This window comes from Orcinus orca, chromosome 16 (genome assembly GCF_937001465.1).
Source record: "Orcinus orca chromosome 16, mOrcOrc1.1, whole genome shotgun sequence".
In the NCBI taxonomy this organism is placed as follows: Eukaryota; Metazoa; Chordata; class Mammalia; order Artiodactyla; family Delphinidae; genus Orcinus; species Orcinus orca.
The window spans coordinates 11,704,132-11,731,833 of NC_064574.1; the positions used below are offsets into that span (position 1 = coordinate 11,704,132).

At 50.8% G+C, this 27,702-nt stretch overlaps 1 protein-coding gene across 9 annotated transcripts in view; it reads left to right on the forward strand.

Moving 5' to 3' along the window:
- The first annotated feature begins 9,601 nt into the window (after positions 1-9,601).
- Positions 9,602-27,702, forward strand: part of RIPOR3 (RIPOR family member 3) — a 75,585-nt gene continuing 57,484 nt past the window's right edge. For 5 of the 9 annotated variants that reach the window (XM_049698654.1, XM_033411182.2, XM_049698658.1 and 2 more), the window contains exon 1: positions 9,603-10,023. In XM_049698654.1, the coding sequence (XP_049554611.1) occupies positions 10,021-10,023 (3 nt within the window). In that variant the 5' untranslated portion in view covers positions 9,603-10,020. Of the gene's footprint in view, positions 10,024-27,702 lie in introns of all 9 variants that reach the window. The other 4 variants (XM_049698660.1, XM_049698655.1, XM_049698656.1 and 1 more) reach the window with 2 other exon arrangements.

Genomic DNA, 27,702 nt, shown 5'->3' on the forward strand with positions numbered 1-27,702 from the left:
AATTCCCTGGCGGTCCAGTGGTTAGGACTCCACGCTTTCACTGTCGAGGGTCCGGGTTCAATCCCTGGTCTGGGAACTAAAATCCCACAGCCATGCAGTGTGGCCAAAACAACAAAAAAAGAAGAAGGTGCTTCTTCAAGTAAATCTTTCTGGCCTCTTCTCACCAAACTAGTTCAGTATTTAATACCGTTTGCAGTCACATGTTTATGTCGTTTCCTTTTATTAACGTCCACCTCCCGGCTCAACTCCCGACCCCATGAGGTCTGGATTTGTGACTTTCCTATCATTGTATTCCCAGCCCTTAACGTAATGCCTGGTATGCAAATATTTGCTGCACGAATACAATAGTGCTCTTGTCTATCTCCTTTGTTGTCCTGGGAGTTCTTAGAAGACATTAGTGTGCCAGATTTATCTGTGTCCCTAGTGCTAAAGATAGTTCTTTCTTTTATGTGGAAAACAGTGGTCAAATATTTAATGAGCAAATAAAAGCAAAAGCACAGTTGGGCTCCCAACGTCCTAATGAATGAGCTAGGGACAGGGTAAGAGGCATTTCGGTAAATCCTCCAGAAACTGCTGTCATCCTGGGTCGTGCTGGAATCCTTTTTATAGCTGTGGTTTCGATAGAGGACCTTTGTTTTAACTGTGTTAACAATGATTTGAGCTCTAGCCGCTGTGTAACAAACCACCCCAAACCTTACTGGCTTCCTGTAACTGAGAGCTGGTTGTGTTTTTTGATTCTGTGGGTTGGCAATCTGCTGGCCTCTCTTGGGCTCACTCATGAGACCACAGTCATCTGACAACTCGACAGGGACTGGAGGGTCCACGTGGCCTCACTCACATACCCAGCAGTGGTCTGGCTGTCAGCTTGGGTGCCATGGTTCCCATCAACGTGGACTTCCGTCTTCTAGGAGGCTAACCCGTTCCTCTTCACCATTGTGGTCCTGAGGTCCCAAGAAAGTGAAAGCAAAGACAGCAGGTGTAAGGTGAAGACTGCTTCCAAAGCTGGAGGGCCATCACGTCCTCCTCGATCTGCTGGTCAATGCAATCACACATTCTCGTGGCTATAGCAGCACCAGCTCCTTGCAGGGGGCAGCGGATCCAGGTGGCACGTTCACTGGGATGCTTCTTATAATAATCCACCATGGTAATCTCTCTAGAGGATGCTCTTCTACTGCCTCGTTCTGGAATCCAGAGGGCAGCTCTGGGTCTTTCTTGTGAACGGAGGGTCCTCTGGGACCCTGAGTCTCCCCTTCAAACGTGGCATCTTCTTGTCTGGGCCTGGAGATAGAGTTGGAGAAGGTGGAGGAGATTAGGTTGAATGTGTTCTCTTCCAGATTCCGTTGGGTTTCGTTTGGAGAGCAGGATCTCAATTTTGCTTTGGTGAAGTCACGATCTCATTTTATTTCCCCGCCATTTGCCTTGCTTCTCTTCCAACTCAACTGCAATAAAGAGTCGAGTTAATGGAGCATTCTGGCTAGTTCAGCAGATTTTACTACAAAAGGACCTCAGGGTTGAGAGAGTTGATTCTAGAGCAAGACTCTTTGAGTTAGAATCCTGGCTCTATCACTTACCTGCTGTGGGAGCTTGGGAGAGCGGCTTCACCTTCCTGTGCCTCGGTTTCCTCCGCTTAACGTGGGGATCACGAGGCCGAGGGCAGTGGTTGTGAGGATGGAGTGAGGTAGTCAGCGTAAATCACTGAGTGCAGGCACAGGACAGTCTCCACCCCAGACAGCTGGGGAAGAGCCAGGGCAGGGCATTTGCTCACAGGTCAGGCAGATGGTCTATGGCTTCTGCCATAGGTGTTTCTCTTGCAGGGGCGGGTAGAGATGGGGGTGGGAAAGGAGAAGGTGGCTTCACTAAAAAGCGGTTTGCAGTCTTTCGTAGTATATCTGTGAGACAGGAAAGCCTCCATGTGTGGTGACTTTTGCTCATAACTGCCTCTCATTGCAGCCCTATTACGAGGTATTTGTGCTTTCAGTATAAATTATAAATCTAAACACATGCAGGGTTTGTTTTCCCCCCAAAGCAGATTCCAACCAGCATGAAACTAGCCAATCCAAATAAATTGTGCGCTTAAGTCCATTGTTTCCAGCAACATGTAAACTGTTGGGTTGTAAAGAATTGCTTTGAAGAAGGCGCCCCATTAGTGCTTCAAGCATCAGGGTTCAATTTAGGCTGTGCATTTTTTGAAGAGTTTACTAGAAATTTGTGGCAAAGAAAGACACGCATTGGGGTGGGTGGAGGGGAGAGGGTTTTTATCAAATTATACAAGATGCATTAAGAGGATGTTGTCATAAAAGCACAAAATAAAGCCGCAACCCTGAACTCCAGGAGAAATGCAGAATTCCTCAGCTGGGGAAATCATTCTGGGAATGCAAAGATCGCTTCCAATGTTATGTTTGTAAGGAAATGACAGTCACCAAGTGGAGAATGTCAGGTCCTCTGAGAAACCCTGTCGGCACTCACGTGCAGAACGCTATTTACTTAACTGGAGTTGGTTCGGAAAATATTTGACTCCGGAGGGTCCCTAAGGGAGCATGGAGGGCGTCTGGGATTTTCCTTCAGGTCAAGACTTGGCCTTTGCTAATCCCCCCAACTGATAAGGCTCCCAGATTTCAGGGCGGATTCATTCCTCCGCTGAACCAAGGTTTATGGCCCAGCCTGAGGCCAGAGGGGGGACCTGTCATTCCAAATGCTTCCCCAGCTCAACAGAGCCAGCCTCTCTCTGTTGAATCGGTTGTTTGTCACTGTGGAGCAGAGGTGCAAAGAACCGGACCCTGGGTCAAGATGGCAGTGGAGGAGAAGATTGGCAATGACGGGTCAGGATATTTATCTCCAGGAAGAATACAGCAATTGGATGTTCTCTTCGGTGCTGAAGGGTTGATAAAGGAGGGGGAGTTTTGATCCTACTACCTGTAGGAAAATGACAGATTTTACCAACTGGGATGAACTTGCTCCCAACAAGCTCACCCCCATGCCTTCCTGAATGGGAGACCCCTTCGCCATCCAGACTTTGTTCCTTGTATCTGCAGGAGGCTGGGGGTTTGAAAAAAAGCTCAGCTGGGAGTAAGGCCACTGGGTTCCAGTCGGGTTTTTCCATGAAAATTAGACAATGACTTAATCCAGCCATCATTTATCAGGCACCGGCTCTGCTCTGGGCACTGAGTCTGCAATAGTGCACACGGCAGTCGTGGTCTTTCCTCTCAGGTGGAGAAGGATAAGGAAACAGCAATCCTGTGGGATGATGGTGCCGATGATGATGGCAACCACATCTATTTAATAGGAGCCAACCGTGTGCCAGGCAGGGTCTTCGCGCTTTACATATAATGTCTCAGTGCTTCTCAACTTTAATGTGCACATGAATCATTTTGGGATCCTGTGAATCTGGTTCAGAAGGTCGGGGGTGAGGCCTGGGACTCTGTACTAACAAGCTCCCAGGTGACGCCCCATCTGCTGGCCCATAGACTGAGCAACAAGCTATTGTTTCATCTCATCCTCACAACAACCCAGTGAGGCTCTATAGTTACTCCCATTTTATAGATGAGGAGATGGAGAGGTCAAGTGACTTGCCCAAGGTCATTCAGTCGGGAAGAAGAGGAGCCAGGATTGGGCGCCGGGGCCTATGTGCTTACACAGTTTTGCCACGATGAGACAGCGAGGCTGCCTGGGAGAGGGTCTCCACACCAGAGGGGGGGTTCGGAGAAAGCTTTGGAGAATGTGGCTCCTTAGTGGGCTCCAACAGGGTAAGGATTAAGGTCTTAAACAGGTAAAAGCCAGGAGGGCGTGGGAGATGGCCAAGGGGAGAGAGTTCTGCTGGGGGAACCACGGGAGAGAGCCAGGCACATTAGAAGGACGAGGGGGCAAAGCAGGAGAGAGGTAGAGTCCCAGGCTCTGCAGGGCCCCCAAGGCTGCGGGTTTGGCCTTCCCCCAGGGCCAGAGAACAGAGGTTCTCTAGAAGGAGTACGTAATCCTTCTGTTTACTTATCCTTCCCTGGGGCATCGTCTTCATTCTCGAAGGTAAAGCTGTTGGGTAGGGGGGTGGGGGGTGGGGGGGGCTTCCCTCACTGCTCCGCCCACCTGGCCCTTACTACCTGGGCTGAAATTAGCACTTGGCATTGTAGGTTTCTGTTTACATGCCTGTCTCCCACTGGAACATTTCCTCCTTCTTCATCTCTGTCCCTGAAATCCCCAGCCTGGCACGTGGGATGACAACACCTGCCCTGCCGATGTCACACAGGATGCTGTGAGGGGTAGAGGTGGGGAAATGGTTTGAAAGTGTTACGAATGCTGTGCTGTTGGAAGTTGTGTGCCTGTGAGGGTGGCAGAGAAGATTCTGCGGGTGACAGGGAGTGAGTGTGGCCACGCAGGGACTTGAGAGGGTCCTTTGGAGTCACCACAGATCTCCCCGCCAGGCCACATCTTAGCCTAGTTTCCCCCAAAGGCCAGCAACTCAGCACCACCTTGACAATTTGGCTACACTCATTTGCCACCTGGGCTCTTATGTACTAAACTTTTTCTTTACATTGATTTACTTTCTCTCCCAACTGTTTGTTTCAACAAATTTCAAACCTGCAGCAAAGTTGGAAGAATAGCTTCAAGAACCCCCAGGACAGGACTTCCCTGGTGGCGCAGTGGTTAAGAATCCGCCTGCTAATGCAGGGGACACGGGTTCAATCCCTGGTCCGGGAAGATCCCACATGCCTCTGAGCAACTAAGCCTGTGCGCCACAACTACTGAGCCTGTGTGCCACAAGGAAGAGTAGCCCCCCCTTCGCCACAACTAGAGAAAGCCTGCGAGCAGCAACAAAGACCCAATGCAGCCCCAAAACAAATAAAATAAAAAAAAAAGAACCCCGTATCCCCCTCACTCAGACACTCCAATTGTCAATATTTTGCCACATTTGCTGTCTCTCTGTTTCTCTCTGTACATACAGTTAAAAAAAAGCAACATGCAACCACGAATAACAAGTGTTGGCGAGGGTATGGAGGAAAGGAGACCCTCGTGCACTGCTGGTGGGAAGGTAAATTGGTGCAGCCACCATGGAGAACAGCATGGAGGTTCTTAAAAACTGAAAACAGAGTTACCATATGATCCAGCAGTCTCACTGCTGGGTATGTATCAGAAGAAAACGAAAACACTAGTTCAAAAAGATACATGCACACCTATGCTTATAGCAGTATTATTTACAATAGCCAAGATATGGAAGCAACCTAACTTTCCAGCAACAGATGAATGGATAAGGAAGATGTGGTGTATATATATATATATATATATATATATATATATATACACACACACACACACACACACACTTATAAACACACACATATGCACACATACATATAAACACACACGATGGAATGAAAAGAATGAAATTCTGCCATTGGCAACAACATGGATGGACCTAGAGACTATTATGCTTAGTGAAATAAGTCAGGCAGAGAAAGACAAATACTCTATGTTATCCCTGATATGTGGAATCTAAAAATTGAAACAAACGAATGTATATAGTAAAATAGAAACGGACTCACAGATACAGAAAACAAACTAGTGGTTAACAGTGGTGAGAGGGAAGGGAGGAGGGGCAAGATAGGGTAGGGGATTAAGAAATATAAATTACTATGTATAAAATAGATAAACAGGGCTTCCCTGGTGGCGCAGTGGTTGAGAGTCCGCCTGCCGATGCAGGGGACACGGGTTCGTGCCCCGGCCCGGGAAGATCCCACATGCCATGGAGCGGCTGGGCCCGTGAGCCATGGCCGCTGAGCCTGTGCGTCCCGAGCCTGTGCTCCGCAACGGGAGAGGCCACCGCAGTGAGAGGCCCGCGTACCACAAAAAAAAAAAAAAGATAAGCAACAAGAATATATTATATACAGCATGAGGAAATATAGCCATTGTTTTGTAATAACTTTAAATGGAGTATAATCTATAAAAATATTGAATCACTAGGTTGTATACTTGAAACTAATATTAATATTGTAAATGAACTCTACCTCGATTAAAAAAAACAAAGAACAGCAACAACAAAAAAAACCACGGGGGCTTCCCTGGTGGCACAGTGGTTGAGAGTCCGCCTGCCGATGCAGGGGACACGGGTTCGTGCCCCGGTCCGGGAAGATCCCACATGCCGCGGAGCGGCTAAGCCCGTGAGCCATGGCCGCTGAGCCTGCGCGTCCGTAGCCTGTGCTCTGCAACGGGAGAGGCCACAACAGTGAGAGGCTCGCATACCGCAAAAAAAAAAAAAAACCACGGACTTACTTTTTTTCTGGGTCCATTAAACATAGTTAAATAAACTTTCAATTTTATTTACTTATTTTTCTTTCAGTTTTATTGAGATATAATCGACATACAGCACTGTATAAGTTTAAGGTGTACAACATAATGATTGGACTTACATACGTCATGAAATAATTACTGCAATAACTCCAGTGAGCATTCATCATCTCATACAGATACAAAATAAAGGAAAAAGAAAGATTCTCTCCTTATGATGAGAGCTCTTAGGATTCACCCTCCTAACAACTTTCACATATAATGTACAGCAGTGTTGATTATATTAATTGTGTTGTGCATTACATCCCTAGTACTTATTTATCTTATAACCGGAAGCTTGTACCTTTTGACTACCTTAATCCAATTCCCCCCTCCCCCAAACCCCCGCCTCTGGTAACCACAGATCTGATCTCCTTTTCTATGAGTTTGTTTTTGAACAATTGACCTACAACACTATGTGAGTTCCTGTTACACCACATAGTGATTCGATATTTCTACACATTACAAAATGATCACCACCAAGCTTTCAATCTTGGAATAGTTTGAAACTTACAGAAAAGTGGCAAAGACGGTACAGGGAACTCTACATACCCTGTACCCAATTTCTAATTGCCCCTCTTGTCATCTTACATTGCTATGGTACATTTGTCATAACTAATGACCAATATTGATACATCATTATTAACTAAACTCTGTGCCTTATTAAGGTTCTGTCAGATTTTCCCTTAGCTGATGGACTCCCTTTTAAACTTAAAAAAATTACAGATAGGAAAGTGGAAGACAGTGGAAAACCGTGATCACTTGCCAAACAGGATTCTAGCTGGATGCTGTTGGCTGCTGGCTGACCTAAGCCTGAGGCCTGCTTTTTCTTTGTCAGAAAGAGAGATTAGTAGACGGTAGAGGTGTTAAAGACAGATTAGCACAAAGCTGAGACTCTGTCCCGGGCCAAATGGGATGGGAAGAGAATTGCCACTGGAGTAAAATGACGTTCCCACTCTAGGGGCAGTGCTGTTCAGTGTCCTGTGTGTCACCCAAAGTCATCTTGGGCACTGACCCTATGTGAGGCCTGCTTTGGGAATGGCATGGTCTCACTCTGCCACTCCCTCAGATGGCTGGAAACACCAAGTCTGAGACTGCCCGGCTCCAAAGCTGGGGTTCCTTTCTGCCCTGGAGGACGAGGAGGAGGGGCTGGTGCCCCCACTGGCTCCGGGCTGTGAAAAGCATCATTTGTCTTCTTTGCAGTTGAATTCCCAAAGCCCGCAGGCACTGGACAAGTGGGGGACAGAGAGCATTCTGGTGAATTCCATCACATCACAGCACGTGCGAAGCACCCTGTGTGGAGTACCAGGCTCGCCTGCCTGTTGTGCCCGTGAGATGTGGTTGTGCACTTGGTCGGTGAGCAGGAGAGAAACGGCTGAACCGAAACCGTGCTTCTCGGCAACCCTTTTCTTGGCATGAAGTCTGAACATGTTCACTCCTTTAAAACGCTTCAAAGTGGTTTTCATGTTTTGCAAGTTAGAGTAGGTGACATTGCTTCCTGAAAACCAAGCCATCAACTTTCCAATACTTTGCTTTCAAATATAGATCTGCCGGCCTCCTTTCCAGGAGACCTAAGCCCACTCCGGAGTAACTTTGACAGCTCCCTGGCTCTTAAGGAATTTCACTCAGTGCAATGTCACTTTCAGCTCTGGGTCCCAACACCTGACTAGAGGTGATCAAACTAGAGTGCTTGTAGAACTTCTGGGTTCACTCCTCAGGACTGCTGTTCAGTTCTCAGCTGACAGATTATAGAATTCTTTGAGCTAGTCCAAGGAGGCAAACGGGTGGATGAAATTTTCTCCGGGTATGGGGTGCAACGTCACTGGTGAAGGAAGCTGGTTGGGAATCTAGGTAATAGATGAATCCATTTTCACTTTTCAGAATGAAGCTGCTACAGGTAAGAGCACCACGCTTAAACTTCTGCCTCCCCCACTTCCCAGAGGTAATGGCTCAGTGTGGTTTATATCCTTATAGACTATTTTCCTGGCTTTATGTGTTTCCATAGCATTTCATTTTATGTGTGTATAAGGGCGGAGGGTTACACAATCAGGATGATATTGAATGTATCATTCTGACCCTCTTTTCACTCAATAATATGTCTTGGAGACCCATCTCCATTGTTACATACAGATGCAGCTCACCCTCTGAATCCCTGCCTGGGATAGTATGATTCTTTCATATTCTATTTATTATATTCTATTTATTATATTCTATTTAACCAGTCATTTTTTGGGATGGATATTTATTTCCAATGTTGCCTGTGATAAACCTTTTTTTTTTTTTTTTTTTAAGCAAACGTCTATGTGCATGCCACCTCGTGGACGTGCATTAAGTGATGTTCTGGGTGGCAGCTTACGCCCATTTCTGGTTTTTAAAGGTCTTGCCAAATTACCCTTCAGAGTATGTGTGTTTGTGGCTGTGGGAAGGGGTGTCAGTTTCTCTTCTTTGGGGCTGTTTATTCCTGATTTCTTGTCTGCAGTGGCTGCAGGGTGGCACGGAGCCAAGGGGCAGCAGAGAGAAATGTATCCCTAGGTGTTACAGGCTGGGAGGCACCATGGCTGGGGGGTGGGCTCTCCGTGGTGGCGATGAATGGGGCCTTAGTTCCTGGGTCCATCCCTGAGCAGAATCCGAAATCCGAAAGCCGAGATGTGCCGAGGTGACCAAAGGAGAAGTGCCTCGTATCTGGACTCCACCCTTGACTGGGACACACAGTCAAGTTCATAGGAGTTCTACACACCCATGTAATGGGGGTTGGGCGGCGGGGCGAACCCTGAAATAACTAGGTTGTAAAGAAAGAAAAGAGGCTGACCACTAGCTGTAAAGATGTAAAGGGAAAAGGCCAAGCTAATTTACATCCCAGGAGAAGTGGGAGGTGCAGAGGGGGCTTGGGGGGAACCAGGACCAGAGGAAGGGGTGTACGGAGGACCGGATCTGGGACAGAGGCAGGGAACAGATGGGAAGGAGGGAAGAAAGGAGGGAAAGGAGAAAGAGTGAGGAGAGCGACCCGAAAGTGGCAAGGTAGGAAGAGGGAGAAGAGGGCGGGGGAGCGAGCGGGAGGCTGGGTCCCGTCTGTTTGTGATTAGCACGAAGCCCGGTGCAGAATGAGTAAACAGAAACTTCCAGGCCTCCCCACACCCCCCTCTGAGGCAAAGCAGAAATCAGATGCTCCGTGATTAATCGTGGAGAGTTCAGGACACGACCACAAACGCTGTACGGACTTGAAATTAGCTGCCTTTCCCGGTCCCCTTGCCAAGATGCGAGTGGGGGTGGGCCGTGAAGGGGTGGGGCTCCGCCTGCAGGGGGCCAGCATGGAATTCTCCCTGGCAGAGCTCAGAGTGACACTGACGGGCAATCGGCCGCGGCCAGAGCGGCAGGCAGCATCCGGGGGGAACGGGGCCGGCCGGGGGGGCCCCAGGCGGGCTTCCTGGAACCCCAGCTCCGCGGCCGCCTGCACCCTGACACAGGCCGGATAAGAGCCAGGCTGCTTTATCGGAGCCCGGCTGGCGGCCGCGCGCCGTCCCCACGGCACCACGAGGAAGATCGCGGGCAGGGGGTCCTCCGAGGCCATCTTCCGAGCGGCCAGTCCCTACAGGCTGGTCTCCCGAGCCCCGCAGCCGATGGGAGCCGACGCTCGCTTCAGCGATAGAGAAAGCCGTGTTGCTTCCAGGAGGACGGCGTGACACGGCCCTGAATGTCGAGACCTGCTCGATGGTGAGTGCGAAGCGACTGCTCCGTGTGCAGCTGGCGTGGACCAGACTTTAGAGGGAGTCGGGGTGTGAGGAGGGCATCCGCACATCCCACCTGGAGCTCCCCAAGCGCTGAGGCTGAGATGAGATGGCAGCATCTTGCTGTGTGGCCTTGGGCAACTTCCTTCCCCTCTCTGGGCCTCCCTTTGTCCATCCCTACAATGAGGGGTTGAACTAGGTGATCTTTAAGGGGCTCTTACTATGACTACCGTTTTTTCCTTGTGTTTAGCAGCGCCGGGCAGCTTGCAGGATCTTAATTCCCCGACCAGGGAATGAATCCCGGCCCTTTCAGTGAAAGTGCAGAGTCCTAACCACTGGACTCCAGGGAATTCCCTACGACTGCTATGTTGTGTGGGTCTGCTGCATGCCAGGCACTGTGCCAGGCTTTGCTGAAGCTTTAGCTCAGAGAATCCCCATGAGCCCCTGGCAGGACAGGGATTATTACTCTTATTCTCGTTGTACATTGAGCAAATGGAGGCATAGAGAAATGAAGTGACTTGCCCAAGGTCACACAGCTGGTCAGTGGCAGAGATGAGAGTCAGATCTCAGAAGCTCTCCACCTCCAGGAGTAGCCGGGACTTCTGTGTTCTCTGAGTCTGTGACTATCCCAGGAAGCAGAGGTGAAGGAGGAGAGGGTGTCAGGGGAGTGTTATGTGTACGAGGAAGAAGAACAGTGGGACAGACGAAGCACCAGGCTGACCAGCCTGCAACATTTAGAGGGTATGTCAGCCCAGGGATGGGCAGGGGCTCCTGGCTTGAATGGAGAGGGCCTGATGCCCCTTGCTGTACGAGGCTCCCGGGGAATGAGAGAAGAGAGTTAATATTAGGCAGGGGTGGGGAGAGCTGGGGGTGGGGAGAGTGGCACATGCCTCTATGAGGTTTTGTTCCAGTTTTATTTTGCCTTTTTCAAAAATCTGTTTCGAATCATTCTGGGCTCCCACTGCTCCTCTGGACGAAACAGAATTGTGAAACACATACAGTGCTTTCCACATGCCTCCCTTGGGGGGAATCACATATTAATATTATCGTAGGCTATTTGCATATACATCCCCGAAGCTGTGGTGACAGCAGCCAAGAGATAAGATGCAGATAAAGTCAGCTAGTGTCTCTCTGGCAGAGACAAGGAGGATGCATGTTACATCAAGGGCAGGGAAATCCACAGCAGGGCTGTGGCCGGTGGGAAATCCCTCGGGTGCCAGCCATCTGGGTAGAGCTGGAAGTCCCAGCACCCAGATATGGCCTCCTCTTTTCTCTTCCTTGGAAAATTCCATCCCGCAGCAGCTCTGTACTCGCTCCTTTTCTTTCTAGGACTGGCCCAGACCCTCTGCCTTGGGTTTGAGTTGAGACCCGACTGGTGGTCCTAGCTCAAGAGTGACCAACTTGTCCCAGGAGACCCCCTCAGTCCCGGGACAGCTGGTCACCCTACACAGTTCTGCCCTTGATTTCTGTAATCTTGTGCAAGTCACTCCCCTTCTCTCATCTATAAGACGAGATTATTTTAGGAAATCTCTAAAATCTCTTTACAACTCTAAATTGCTATGACTCTGGCTGGAAGGCACTTATGTTCTAAACGTGGGTGAGACACAAGCTTAAAGAGGAGGAAAATCTCCCCGCGCATCAGGGAAGGCGTCGGAGGAGGCTGGGATTAAGATGGGCTTGAAGAAGTGATTGCTGGCCTGCAGTGCCCCGTGACTGCTGTCAGCGAGAACAGTCCTAGGGCCCCGCAAGCTTCAGAAAAGCCTCATGAAACGCTGAAAGCCCAGCTCAGTCCCGCAGCTTAGGTTTGGCACAGAGTGATTTAACCCAGATGTCTGCCACTTACAGAGCCCTCACCTACGTGTCATTGGAAGCTCAGCACCCCCAGGGTCCCCCAGTTCCTTCTGGGGAGCTCCAAAGGGATGTTTCACATTGGCTTGCAAACTAGTCCCTCGCCTCTGCCGCCAAGGCCACTGGGAGAAGTTCACTGTTGCCAGCACCCACCTGGTGCGGCCAGGCTCCAGCTGCTTAGTGCCTGAGCTGCTCTGGGTTCTGGGCAGAGGTGGAGGGAAGGGCTTCCTCCCCAGCCCGTGACACTCTCTGCCATGTGGTCCCTGCACGGGTGGTGTGCTGGAGCCAGCTTGGACCGGCTCGCAAAAGCCGACTGTCAGATTTTCAGGAATTTGGTGAACTCGTTGCTAACCAGAGCCATTATTAAAAATTAAGCTACATAGACTTATAATTAAATAAATGTAATTAAAAACAAAGGTCGTGGGGCTTCCCTGGTGGCGCAGTGGTTAAGAGTCCGCCTGCCAATGCAGGGGACACGGGTTCGAGCCCTGGTCCGGGAAGATCCCACATGCCATGGAGCAACTAAGCCTGTGCGCCATAACTACTGAGCCTGTGCTCTAGAGCCCGCGAGCCACAACTACTGAAGCCCGCGTCCCACAACTACTGAAGCCCACACACCTAGAGCCTGTGCTCTGCAGCAAGAAAAGCCACCACAATGAGAAGCCCACGCACCGCAACGAAGAGCAGCCCCCGCTCGCCGCAACTAGAGAAAGCCCGCACGCAGCAACGAAGACTCAACATAGCCAAAAAATAAATAAATGAAATAAATTTAAAAAAACAAAAAACAAAGGTCGTAAGTGCTCAAAACTCATCACTTTCCAGTTTTTAAAACTACATGTTACTGTTACTCATTCTCCTGGGGATATTCACGTCCGGTGTGTCTGTCTGGTGGGAACACCCCCTAACAGTGCACTATTGCAGGTCTCTTCCCAATTCCATTTTTTGCGACTTAAGTTGGTAGCCTGAAGTCGGCCATGGTGGGAGTAATTACACTACGGGAATTGGCAAACAGTACAGCTCAGGGCTTGATTTATTGTTTTGTTGACTGTCTAGGTCAACAGACAAAGTGATCTAGACAAAGAAAGGGAGGGAGAAAAGGATGATGCCGGTTAAACATAAAAGTGCATCATGTCTCTAATTGTTACAGTGGGAATAACACCAAAAAGCAGGGAAGTTGCACACTTCGCTGACAAACCAGGAAAGTTCCGACCTGCACTTTGGTGTATCATTTTTGTCTCAGTCCTTAAGGTAAAGGCAGATATCAGCCAACGTTCTGGAAAGAACTACAGTCACTCATCAATTATAACCATAGGGTGACAACAGATACAAGAGCTGGGGGCAAAAAATCAACAAAAACGCCCTGTGTGAGCCAACGGAGTATGTGAAATTGACAAGAGGGGGCTACTGTACATTTTATGTTTATCTGTAAGTTGTGGGCTATACATCCTTTCCATCAATACAATCTATAGTAAACCTGGGTATATATGTGTTTATATGTGCAAGCATGAGTAAGTGCCTATATTTGTACACATGTGTGCACGTGCATACCCACACATACACTTTCCCCTGGAAAGCTGGTTGTTAAACCTTTACCAACACACCACTGGCCCCACAGCCTATATGCTTGTGCCCAGGGTCTTAGAAATCTTGTCATGGACCGTCCTCAGCTCTCACCCAAAGGGATTCAAACTCCAGGCACTGGGCCTTGGACATAATCCCTCAACTTCCTCCTCTGGCCTCAAACAAACCCAACAGCCAAACTCCTCTCTCCTGCTCTAAGCGCTGGAATGGATGCAGAGATTGGGAGGGTCAGAAGGTGTTATTTGCACCGGCTGCGTCCAGGGCCCCAGCTCAGGCAGCACAAAGGCCCTGGGTCCCTGCATTCTCGGTGCCCCCCGCCACTCCCCTCCACATTCGCAGGGCGTTTCCGGGTCCCCTCAGGGGCAGCTCCCTGTAAATTCCATCTCTTTTCAGGTCTCGCTCCTGCCATCCTTGATTTTCATGCACAACACATGATTCTCTAATCAAAATGGCGTCTTGGAACATGGAGGAGGAACAGCTAAGCCAAACCTATTGGAAAGTTCAGACAACTTTCTATTTTTAGAAAGCCTAGGAGCCAGGTGGGCCCTTTCCAGTCTCCCAGGCCCGCAAGCACGAGAGGAAAATATTTCTCATTCCCCTGTTCTGCCTTCTTACAGGCCTAGCCAAGGAGGAGGCCCAGGTGGGGACACTGGCCGCCTATGAGAAGTGAGGCTGGGATGGCAGGAAGCGAGCCCCGCCCACAGCAATCTTAAAAGGAGCTAAAACCAGGGTTTTTGGATTCTTTTATTTTGCATGTAGGAAGGGCAATCCTGACTTTAAATCTCAGTGGGTTCCGCTCCAGGTAACCACTGTCTGTTCTTCCAGACCGTTCATTCACTCGTATATGTAATTTTAATGTTCAAAAATGAGGTCATTCTTACATTTTATTCTTCATCTTCCTTGTCGCACTTGACAATACACCCCGGTGTCTTTCCCTGTTAGCACATGAAGACCTAAACCACTCCTTTCAATGCCTGCATAACAGAAGCCCCAGGAGGTTGTGAGAAGGGAGCCGTTTTGACAACCACATCTCTATTTTCAAACCAGGTCTCAAACTTTCTTGACTGCAAAACACATGAGTAGAGCCCAGCTGCTTCCACTTTTCAGTAAAAAAGACATTCTATTGGCTCTACCCTCAACCTGTCTCCGGAAGCTGCTGGCTTCCCGTCACCTCCACTGCCGCCACCCTCGTCCCCGTGGCCATCATCCCTCTCTGGACTGTTGTGGTTGCCTCCTCACGGACGTCTCTGCTTCTCCTCTTGCCTCTCTGATGGGCTGTTCTACACCTGCAGCCAGCAGGTCTTATTAAAAGGAAGTCAGATCCTGCCCCTCCTCTGCTCAGGACACCCTCCTCCCACAGGCCTGGCTCCCTGCTCCTAACCACGGCCACCAGGCCCCGCAAAATCTGGACCTCATCTCCAGATTCTGCCCTGCCCTGCCCCTCGCCACACTCACTGTTCTCAAGTGAGCCAGGCTCAGTACTGCCTCGGGACCTTTGCACTTGCCTTCCCCTCTGCCTGGGACACTCATTCCCAGATCTTCACATGGCTCACTCCATACCTCTTTCCATCATCTAAAAATAATATATTATTTTTCTTTTTCAAAATGTCCTCTACTAGAATGTGAGTTTCCTGAGGGCAGGTTTTTTATTTATTTATTTTTTTGGCCTGTTTTGTTCAGTGCTGTATCCCATAGTAGGTACTCAGTTAAGACTTATGGCATATTCGCTTTGCTACGTTGCCAAGGGTGACAAAGCAGTCAGACTGAATTAGGGTCCCTGGGAACCTCTAGCTGCATGCTACATTTCATTTATGAATACCACATTTTAATAGCCCGTGCTAACTCACCAAGCAGCCGCTCCTTTGCAAAACAATGAGAGTCTGTGGAATCGTGCATCCTCACATGTGCCCGTCAGACCAACCAGGCCCAGGTTCCAGGCTCTTCATGTGGCCCCTGTACTCACACCCCCCTTCTCTGTCTCAGGTGGGCTTGGAGGACCCGGTAAACAACCCCCTCTTTCTTACCTGAGTTCGGATAAACCCAGGAGTCAGGCAGGTGATGGGACTCGGATTCTGTCTTGGCCAGGTGGCTGTGACCGTGTTGTCCCTTGAACTGAATCACCTCTCCCACCACCCAGTGCTGCCGGCAGCCCTCTGCTGAGGAGCGAGCCTAGCATCGCCCTCCAAACTCACTCCCCAGGGGAGAATGAGTGAGGGGAGGGGAAGGCCCTGCAGGTGGAGGCATGAGGAGGTGGGCTTAAGTGGTACCTCCAGACCATTGGTTGCACCCACCCGCCAGATGCCCGATAGGCTGGTGCCTGGTTGGCAGCAGCGGGAACGGCCCAAGGTCTTTTCTCACTTGCCCAGTGGCACCCATTAGATCCCTGGTCCCCAAATCCAGGTCCAGAGAGCTTTCCTCAAGTCTTTACAAAATGGACCTCAGGTGACTTCAATTAATCACAGCCCAGGTGAAAGAGACAATTGAATGTCCCCATTCACCCACCCAACCCACAAACAGCTGTGACAATTATTTATAACCAGGCATGTGCTCCTTCCACTGTGGTAGCTACTATTTGAATTTTGTATTTATCTTTCCCTTGGTTTTTAAAAAATTGTAGTAAGGTATCCATAATATAAAATTTACCACATTCACCATTTTCCAGGGTACAGTTCTGTGGCATTTAGCACGCTCGCAGTGTTTTGCAATCACCACCATCATCCAACTCCGGAATGTTTCCATCATCCTGATTTCTCTTGTTTAAAAAAATGGTATTATCACTTACGTATTTATGCCATAATAATATATTATTTACTTTTACTTATTTTTGAACTTTCTAAAAAGATATATGTTGTCCTGTGGTACCCCTGTGTTCTTAAATCATTTTATCACTAAAATTCATCTATGGCGGCACGTGGCTGGCTGTTGATTCACTTTCACTGCCGTATACTATTCTGCAGTATGCCGGAATTTGTTTTCCAAGTCTATGGGTCTTTGGGTTGTTTCCACTTGTCTGTTTGCTGTTATAAACAGAATTGCTTTGAGCATTCTTGCACTTGTCCTAGTACGTTCATGCTGGCGTGTGTCTCAGACATGTACCCAGGAGTAGGATTGCTGGGCCATAGGAATATGAAATAATATACTGAACTATTTTCCAATGTGGCTGTACCGATTCACACCCACCCTCAACCATGTGGCATTTGTCAGATGTCTTACTTTTTTGCCACTTGAATGAGTGGAATTTCCCCTGGATCTCGACCACCACCACATAGACAGGCCCAGCTGCCGTCGACTCTGTCTCTCCAGGTCAGAATACCCAAGCCTGAGCGGGCTGTGGGTTCCTGATGTGCCACATCTTTGTGGTACGGCTGCTCCCGGAGGGGAACCGAGCCTGATAGCATCAACCTCTCCTTCCTCCCCTTCCCCTGCTTTTATTTAGTCTGACTCTCATCACATGTGGGAAACAGTGTGACGGGGGTAAGGGTAAATCCTCACCGTGAGACAGGCACTTTTCCACACACTTTACATGTATTGCTGTAAATTCATTCAACCCTCAGGTCCCGCAAGTGGAGGTGCTCTTATAAGCCCCACTTTACAGGTCTGGAAACTGATGAACAGAGAGGTTAAGTAACTTGCCTGGAATCACACAGAGTTGGGTTTGGATCCAGCTTCTCTGGCTTCATCTGGAGTTTATTCCCCCTCTTGGTAGAGCTTAGCAGTTAAGTGTTGCAAACTCTTCAGTCCTACAGACTTGGGTTCAAATCCTGGTCCCCTACCACTGTGCTGTGTGACTCTAGGCAAATTACTTCACCTCTCTGCAGCTCTAAAGTGGCAAGAGCTCTCTTTTCCAGAAGCCTCATAAAGTGTTCCTTTCTTGTGCCGTATTGTTTCTTGTCGGGTTGTATGCCCATTCCTGAAATATCCCTGGAATACGCTCCTTGGCATGAGCAACTGACAAGGCTTATCCTTGGAGCTGAGGGGGAATCAATTCTATCCAAACCAGTGTCGGCGAATCAGGGCCTGAGGTGTCCCAAAGCTAGCTGCTGTTCTTGGGAGAAGGGCAGGGGTGCTGGGCAACAGGAGTGGAGACGTCCACTCCAGGCCATGCTCGGGCCATTGCACACACATGTCTGGAATACCTATTCTGAAGGGTAATTCCCAGGGAGAAAGCATGTTTATACTTTTTTTTGGGCGGGGGGGAAGATTCCATTTCTGTTGCCAATTAGTTCTGCTTGAGAACAGCTTTTCTCAACACCAACATGTTGGCCGTCCAGGCTCGAGTTCTCTTGATTAGCTCAAAGTAGGGGAGAAAAGTGATTTTTCTTTCCTTCCTCTGCCCCCAACCGTGATACCCGGCTGTTAGTGATGAAAGGGGTCCTGTAGCTCATTTAGTTTTCCTTGTCATGACTCCAGGAAAGGCTGTAAAAATCATCAGTGGGCCCCGCGGGCCGTAATTGGCTGGAGGGGAAGTTGGCTACCACAGCGGCTGAGTTACCAGAATCCACTTCAGACGAGGACGCCTCAGTCAAGCCTCTTCTAATTGCACCTGCTCCGCAGGCTGGCACAGGGCAGGGAGCGCTGAAGGGTGTCTGTGTGCCTCTCTTCCTTCCCGGGTTCCAAGGGCGCCAGGGCTCTTGTCAAGACAGAGAAGCTGGGAGAGCATGTGGCAGGCTGGTCCTCAGCCAGCCTCTGTTGCCCGCACCAAATCTCAGCTCCGCTGTTCATGGCCACGAGCCGTGGACGAGGGACTGGAGCTTTCTGTGCTCACTTTCCTCATTTTAAAGTGATGGTCGTGGTCCCTCCTGAGATTGCTGTAAGGACCAAATGAGTGGATACACTTGGAAGAGACCCTGACCACGTGTAAAGTCCTTCCTAAACGTCAGTTTTTATTATGGACTCAGGATCTCCTCTGACGCTTGAGTCATGTGATTGTACCAAAGTATCTTAACCCAGTACCCTGTTGATAGACATGACATCAGTTCCAATCTTTTGTGATTGCAAGTCATGCTGCGTTGAATGACCTTTAGCTTTGTGTATCCACCCCTCCCTGGGGTATGTGAACCCCACGATAACCTTGGCTCTGGACTTTCCTCCCTGGGGCCTGCAGAATGAGGAGAGATGAGTGGGCCATGGGCCAGCCCCGGCCTGGCATGCAGACCGGCCTGTGAGGCAGGGCAGGGTGAGGTCCTCCCGAGCCAGGTGGGACAGATTCCTTCCGAGTCCCTCAGAGGAGTGTGGCCATCTGGTCCCCAAGTTTCTGGCAAATGCCTGAGCTGGCCTGGACAGAGGAAATCTGTGCAGGTTCAGCCCATCTTTTGTGATCCTCTTCCTCCAGGAAGACCCCTGGGATCTCCGTTCCAATACTCTTGGCTGTCTCTGCATGGATTTAGTACCATGGTGTCCGGCTCCCTTTTGCGGGGACAGGAGGAGTCAGGAAGGCCGGATTTTGGTCCTGACTTCTCAGCTCTCCACCCGTGTAACCCCCAGGGCCTCTGTGTCCTCATCTGTATGAACCGGATAATAACAATAATGGTAACAACTCCTCAGGAAGGTCTTGGGAGGTCTCGGCGATACAACATTGGTGGAATGTTTGACCCTGTGTCGGGCACGAGAAACACAAGCTCGGGTTAGGAATGTCGCATCTATGGGAGGGTCCAGGCTCACCTCGCCCACTGGGCCGTGGGTACTTGCAGGCTGCAGCATCTGGTCTGAAATCGAGAATAAACGGGGTCCAACCTAACTGTGTGGGCTTGGGCAAGTCGTCCTCCCTCTGGACTGAGTCTTCTTTCAGAAATGGGGGTTCTGACGATTCCTATCTAGTAGGTTTGTTTTCAGAATTAAATGAGGCAAAGCACATAATGCTTTGGATCTAGCAAATGCTCAATAAATGCTGGCTACTGCTGGTATTGTTAATCTTCGGTGTTAACAGTCATAAATAACCTCCCAGAAACCCGCACAGTGCCGTGCACGCCGTGGGTACTTAGTGAATCAAATGCACTGACCGACAGGGCCAAGTCCGCTGGTTATAAAGTCGGGTCTGAGGGAGGCACTGACGGAAGACCCCATTTCTCATGTTGTTGACCCCCCTAGAGAGAATAGAGGAAAACCACCCAATATGACCTGACCTGCGGTTATGCCATCTGCTGGTACTTAACTCCATGCAAGGCTGGATCAGGCGTCAACACCCCCATTTTTCAGATAAGAAAACTGGGGCCCAGAGATGGGAGAGCCTCACCCTGCGCCCCACAGCCAGCCCGCGGCCCAGCAGGGGCCAATCCACTTCTCCTGACCCTCAGGGCAGTGGCCCTCACCCTGACCCTCAGCCCCGTGCAGGAAATGGACCGCGGGGACGAGATACAGTGTCCCTCTGTGGCCAGAGCTCTTGCACATTTCTGACATTTTTGCCTCTTGGGACAAAGGGTGAAGAAACTCAGATGAACTGTTCTTGTTTCCCAATAGACAAACACTCCTGACCCAGGGTGAGGAATGTTTGCTGCTGGATTGGTTCGGAAGTGTGGTTTTGCCTGGGTTTCTCCCCCTCCTCTGTACCCGACTACAGGGCGACTGTAGAAAATCCAGGGAGGGCAAATCCAGGGATGACCCTAGGAATTCTTCCAGAGTATCTGAAGGGTCAGGGGGCTCCCTGCACCGTGGATGCTGGCAGCCCCGTGTCCGCACCCAGTGTGCTGTTGGACCCGCCCCGCACGAGAGAACAAATGAATGAGCAGGTGTTCACTGCCCCTACCTGGCCCTCTTCCGTGTGTCCTCTCCTCTTATAAGGACACCAGTCATTGGATTTAGGGCCACCCTAATCCAGTACCACCTCATCATAACTAATTACATCTGCAAAGGCTATTTCCAGATAAGGTCATGTTCTAAGTCTCTGGGTAGACATGAATTTTGGGGGGATACCATTCAACTTACGACACCACCTAATACATATTCGCCATTACTAACACTCCCTTCACCACCTATTGCAGCAGTACACACCGCGTGCCGGGCGCTTCTCTGAGCTTCTTTTATTCCTTCTCTCCTTTGGCCCTCTCTGAAGCTGTGTGAAGTGGTCCTGTGATTATCTCTGAGGCCCAGAGAGGTGAACTGACTTGCCCTGGGTCACACAGCTGGCAAAGAGCAGAGCTGGGCTTCAGACCCTTTTCTTTCTAACTCCAAAGCTGGCAAGATTTCGAGACGTTCCAATCTCCCCCCGAGAGCTTGGGGTTGCCATACTTTCCTTCCCAGAATCCCAGTATCTGAGATAGGCTCGCTCCCGGCCCGCACCTCTCTCCAGAAACATCCCCCCAAGAGAGGCTCTAAAGGGACAGGGGAGGAATCTTGTCTTTATCGTGGGAAACTGAGGTTGTGCTCTGCCTCCGGTTGCCGGTGCCCGGGTCTCCTGCGGGTAGGAAGCTGGCGTGCCACGTCATCCCTCACATCTGGGGACATTTTAGGAGTCTTGACTGGGGGCTACAAATTGAAAAATGGTCCATTAAGGTGTGGTTTATTCATCATCAAGACAATGCTATTAAACGCTCGCAAAGTGATTCACTCTGGCAGGTCGACGAGCCCCGACTTCTCGGGCCGGGCCACGGCCTTGCAGCATTGGTGAGGCTGTTTCTTTGATGGTGGCATCGGCGAGGGGAGAGGGGGCTGGGATGGGGCTCCGACAGAGACGAATGAGCGCGCGGCCAAATGACGCTCCACAGTTCACTTTTTATCACGCCGCCGTGGAAAGAACTTGCTTTGGCTAATGGGAGATGTGTGCAATTAGGGGTCAGGAAAGAAAACTTGTTATTTCCAACAACTGGGGCTTTGGGGCCAGGAAATAGTTGCTCTGTCAGAGTGGAGAGAGTGAGTGGGTTGGAGACCCTGGGGAGGTCAGGAGTCCCCGCAGGACAAAGCCAGCCCGCAGCACATTGTGTGGGCGGTTGATGGGCCTGGCGAGTAGGTAGGGGCTGGACAGACACATGGCAGAGAGCACTGCCTCAAAGCCAGACTACCTGGGTTCCAATCCCGATTCCTCTGCGTCCAGCCCCTTAGACAGCCCTATGTGGGAGAATGATGAGTAGGCCATGATGTTTCAGAGTTGGGTTTGATTTAACCCACCTAACCCTCTGATTAGAATGGTCAGAATGTAAGATAGGGGTTGTAACAGACCTCCCTTGGGGGCTTGTGGGGATGTCCTGAGCTAACGGCATAGAGCAAGTTCTTATTAACGCCAACCATCGTTGTCAGGACGGCGATCCGGTGGGGGGCTGGCCGCGTATGGAGAAGAGCCGAGGCTAGCAGCGCACCGGCTTCCGGCTGTGGCTCCGGGGCCAGGCTCCTAACTCACCCGCTGCCCACTGGGCGGGAGCCTTCTGCTTCCTCGGGGCAATTGGGAGCCCAGTACCGAAGTGGTCGTCACCCAGCTTGGGCAGCCCATGTGCCAGGCATCCAAGAAGCTGTGGGATCAACTGGACCCAGGAGGAGGGCTGTGGTTACCCCAAAACCACTACCTGCCACAGCTGAGTCGCCCATGGGCCGCCAGCCTGTTTCCATGCCTGTGGACATCAAAGGTCTGACTCACATTCCCGTCTTCAGAGCAACAGCAGGGCAGACAACGGCCATGTGGCCCCTGGGGCCCTCTGCTCCGGGGGCTCCAACCCTGGATGAGAGGAAGGGACGGACACGCGTCTCTGTGGGGCCGGGGGGCTGGGGTGAGCCGCACGGCGGATCCAGCTCAGGGGCGGGGATCACGTAGGCCTGGGGTGGGGAGCGCTAGACACCGTAGTCATCGGGCCCTGTGAGCTGCATCTGGCCTGAAAGTCTGTTCTCCCGATCTGGAGTCAGGCATCTGTTGCCATGTGAAGGCGAAGGCCTGACCCCTTCCCCTTGGTCCCGTCACTGCCAGGTCTGCCTGCTCGGGGGCCACGGCCAGGCCGTGACTCTTGTGCCAGCTGGCTGCGGCTTCCCCACAAAGGCCAGTTTCTGGAGCTCTCAGATGCCGTGGCTCTCGGCTTGTTTATCTCCACGGCGCCAAGCCTGGCCGGCTTTTGGGTAACAGCAGCCCCGTGGGGAACATAATCCGTGAAGAAGGGACAGCAGAACCCAGCGTCGGGGTATGGGGGAGGCCACGGGATGCTGGGCGCCCCGGTGGTAGGCAGCTGTGAGCACAGTCCTCTGGAACCCCAGGAGGCCCCGGTCGGCAAAGTGAGGATGGAGGTAAGGCTTCTCTGCGGTGGAGGACCTCTCCCCGTGGGACAGTGGGGCGCTGACCTTGTGACAGCTGCTCAGTGAGGGCTCGTCACAGCTTCATTCCAACCTACGCGTGGGCTTCATTCCCCGATCCTGTGATCTTTTCAATGCTCAGCCAGGGGTCCCACCCATTCATTCGTTCATCCATGTTCTTAGCCCTCACGATGAAGCTATAAGGTGAGGAGGTTATAGGAGCAATAATACGAGCAGTTATCATGATGCACATTTTTAGATGCGGGAACACATAAAGTTTGAGTAATTGGTTCCCGGGCACAGAGGTAACGAGGGGCTGTATTATCTGTAGCTGCGTTAACATATGATCGCAAAACTTAATGGCTTAAAACAGCCTGTGCTTAAAATCTCAAAGTTTCTGCAGGTTAGGGGTCCAGGCCTGGCTCGGCTGGATCCTCTGCTTCAGGGCCTCTCATGGGCTGCAGTCAAGGGATCGGGGGCTCCAGTCACCTCAAGGTCCAACTGAGGCAGGATCCATTTCCAAATTCTCTCAGCAGCGCAGGCAGGATGCAGTTTCTCCACGGCTGTTGGTGGGAGGCCCTCAGTTCCTAGCCACGTGGGCCTCTCCAGCACGTCAGCTTGCTCTGTCAAAGTGTGTGTGTGTGTGTGTGTGTGTGTGTGTGTGTGTGTGGAGTCACTGTCTTTTATAACCTCGTCTCGGAGATGATCTCCACCCCATCACTTTTGCCATATCCATTCATTAGAAGCTAGTCACTGGGCCAACTCATACTTAAGAGGACAGGGTGGCTGCCAGCAGGGGTGGGTGGCTGGGGGCTGCTTTGGAATCTGTCCACCACCAGGGCCAAGCCAGAGTTTGAACCCAGTTGGGTCTGACTCCAAAGCCTGCCCCCCTGTCCCTCCGCCCCCCAAAGGAAGCTGAGAAAAGAGTTCTTTCTTCCCCAGTCCTAGAGACTGGCCACCTGTCTGTTACCACTCCGAGTCAGAACTGAGTCGCCATTCACACATTCAGTGGACATTTCCTGAGCATGTACTATGTTTCAGACACAGGGCTGGACAGGATAGCTGTGGTTCCTACCCACAGGAGTGTCCATCCTGGGGGCTTACATTGGGTGGCTGCACATTTCCTCACACTGTCACATGTGTATGCAGAGAAAGCTATCTTTATTTCCTGTAACTGATCTGAGATTTCTCACAAACCCCAGTTCTAGGGCAACAAGGAAAAATGCTAGATTTAGTCTAATCTGGTAGATTTAATCTGATCCAGGACTTCAGGCCTTTAGGTAATGCCCAGTCTCAGATTCCCTTCTGCTCCCCCCTCAGCCCCCTCTCTAAGTGCCATCTGAGTCTGTGTCTGGGAGGGATGCAGATGACGAGGTTCCCCATGGAGGGGAGAAGACGGGGTCTCCAGCCACGTCTGATGCCTGGATCACTGCTTGCCTTTCTGGCATCTGTGGCTAAAGCTGGCGGCTGGAAGAACTCATGCTCTGGGCTTGGAGCCCTGCCTGGCTGGCTTGTCTCTACCTTGGCTCAGACCTCCCATCACCACTTCATCTGGCCCCCTGCCCAGGCAGTCCACTGCCTGCCTCTGCTGCGGTCACTCAGCCCCTCCCCCAACAGCATGTCCCCCACTTGAGTAGGGACGTGTTGAGTCCCATCCTGGCTATGGGGGGACCCCGTGTAGCCAGAGAAAGTGGACCACGGGGCTTCTTTCTCTTCAACCTGCTGCATCTCCAGGTTCCCCATCCCTAGCTGGTGGGTGGTGGTGTCAGTGCAGCTTATTCCTTGAGCCTCCAGAGGATCAGCACAAACTCCTGCCTTTGGAGCTGACCCTGCTTGTATAAAAACACCAATAGGGCTTCCCTGGTGGTGCAGTGGTTGAGAGTCCGCCTGCCGATGCAGGGGACACGGGTTCGTGCCCCGGTCCGGGAAGATCCCACATGCTGCGGAGCGGCTGGGCCCGTGAGCCATGGCTGCTGAGACTGCGCGTCCAGAGTCTGTGCTCCGCCACGGGAGAGGCCACAACAGTGAGAGGCATTTAATACAACAACTCTGTGCGGAAGTACTCTTAGTCCCATTTTACAGATGAGGAGACCGAGGCACAGAGAAGTGAAATGACTTGCCCATGGTCACAGAGCTAGTAAGTGGCAGAGCTGGGATGTGGACCCAGGGGCCCTTAAGTCCATGCTTTTCACCATTGGTCTCCTCCATCTCCTGTCCTCTCTGGGCTGAAGCTGAGAGGAGCAGAGGTGTCCTTGCTTCCTCTATGTACTCTCCTTCGGCCATCGTTAGCAAGCCCGGGGTCACAGGTGAAGGGAGACCTTCTCTACTCTCTCAGTGATTTGGGAAATTGCTATGCTCATTGGGAGCTAAGGGACTTAAAAAAAAAATGTTTTCTCACAGTGGAGGCTTTTAAGGCTACTGTCTCGTGGCAAAATCTATTTAGATTATGAGGAACTGAGTCCAGCCATGGTCCTGCTCTTTACTCCTCTGTACAAATCTACATCTTCACCGGGCAGGTGGATATCTGAAGACCAGGAGGGGAAGGGCTGTTTCCCCACAAAGCCAGAGACTAAAGCGCAGTAGTATTTTTCAAATGATTACCTGTTACGGAAATGATCACACAATCAGTCACAGTTGTGATAAACGCGCTGAAGGAGAAACACACAGCAATGCGGGTGTGTAATGACTGTCTGAGCCCATTCAGGGCGGCTGTGACAAAGCACCAGAGACCGGGTGGTCAGAGCCACCGTGTCACAGCTTCAGTTCTGTCAACAGACCCTATGACCTGGCAGAGGCCCAGCCTCAGTCTCCCTACCTGGGAGCAAAGAGGTCAGTCTGTCACCTCTGAAAGGGTAGAGCCGACAGTTCTCCAGGGGGTGACCTGGGATGCTGAAACTAGGGCGGCCGGGGAGAGCAGGTCAGGACCACCCAGGGTAGAATGATGTGGAAGTCCTGAGGGCTCCCAAACACTTTCCTCTTTCTCTCTTCTCCATCCTCCTTCCTTCCTGCCCCCACCTAAGCCGATCTAAATGAGAATGATATAAATACTAATCCTCTGCCATTTACTATGTCAGCCATTGGGCAAGCATTATAACATCGAATTCTCAGAGACAGACACAGTGCGTAGTATTATTATCCCCATTTTACAGAAAGGAAAACTGAGACTCAGAGAGGTTAAGCAACTTGTCCGTGATGACACAGTGAGAACGTGGCATGCTAGGATTTGTCCCCAGGTCTGTCTGGCTCCGAAGCCTTTGCTATCCTCCCACTGCTACTGTGCCCGTCAGGTCTCTGCATAGGGGGCGGGGTGGGGGAGAAAAGAATTTGCCCCAGGAAAAAACTTCAAGAGCTGGACTCCAGAAATGCCTGAGGGAGCCAGGCCAGTGAGCCGAGCTGCAGGGAGGATATGTCAAGAACTTAAAGCAGAAACCCAATTTTGAAATGTTCTAGGACAAGGCAGGGAAGGGCCCTCTGGAGATGGGGTGGAGATTCCCGTCCATTTAACTGGAGGAGAAGGGGGTGAAGGGACATTAACTTTGCTGGTTGATGGTTAACGTTCCCTCCCAAGGGTATGTGTGATTTATGCTGATGTTTTAAAATAAATTCAACCAAGCTAGACTCAGTGCCCCAGGAAGCTAAGGAGACAGCAGTCCTGAAAACTTTGGGGGGGAATAAAAGGATATATTCCAGACAATTTGCCTCCTTTTTGACTCTACTTATCCAAAGTGGATGTCCTCTTATCACAGAAACCCCTCAGGAAGGGTCTTCCAGGCACCTCCATCTGAAGAAATTGGTGTCCTGTGTCTGCATTCTAGGCCTCTGTCTTGACTGGATCAAAGAGAAAAAACAAAAACAACCCCCGAACTGTTCCCACTGTCATATTAGCTAAACCCACTTTGGTCCCCATTCTGGGGTCTGCCTGGGAAAAAAGAAGAATCTGTACATTAAGACTCTTTGAGTTACATGTGACAAAATCCCAATTCATACTGGCTCAAACCAAAAAGAGAATGTATTGGCTTACATAATTTAAAAGCCTAGGATTGGGTGTAGCTTCAGGTATGGCTGGATCCGGTGGGGTGGTAGGGGTGGGGGATCTTAGCGCTGATTTCCAGTGACCTGGACTGGAGGAGATTTCCTTGCCTGAACCCGTCACGGTAGCTGCAAGGATGTGGTTGTCTGAATGAGTCTCAGTGGTGTGCACTGAAAAGTCGTAAGGGATCATTCGTCATGAGAAACCTGTGGTGCTTTTAGAAGCAAAGTCAGATCAACAGAGAGATCTTCTTAAGTTCTGTCTGATCCAATGAGATCTTAAGAATCTGAACTGTTCTCAGCTCTGAGGAACCTTATCAAGCATCTGGGTTGGGGAGGCCAGTATGCGTGCCACCAAAACACTATTCTTCCCTCCTTCCATTCCTGGCAGACATTGCTAATGGATCACAGACATTGCTAATGGATCACAGCACCCTTTCCCAGTGAGCCTCAGACTCTGTCTCAATATCGCTTTGGAAGCAACCCGTGTCCACCAGCTGGTGTTGTTAGAGCAGGAGCCGAAATGATTTGCAATTTCTCTCCTAAGCGGATGGAGAAAAGGAAACCAAAGCTCTGAGAGTTGTGATTTGCCCAGCGTCACGCAGGAACTCAGGGACCGAACCCTCCTGACTCTGGCCAGCCTCCTTTCCTGTAGGATTCTGTCTGATTTGAGCACTGAGAGGAGGTCTGTCCCTCAGTGGAGATTTCCACTGCAGACAGCTGCGGCACGTGGTAAAGAAATAGACTTGAGGTCAGAGGAAAGCCAGAAAGCTCGGCCACTGACCCAGCTCTTGCTGAGAACATCCCCTGGAGCTGAGTGCAGCCCGGTGGGCAGGACGATCGGTGGGGAGCCCACCAGTCAAACCACTTGTCCATCCACAGAGCTCTCAACGGGCTTTTGGTGCCCTGCCTTACGTATAATAAAACCCGGGAACGTGCTCTACTAGACACGCGTTCTCAATGGGAGGTGATTCTGAAGTTATTCCCTCCTGGGGACGGGATC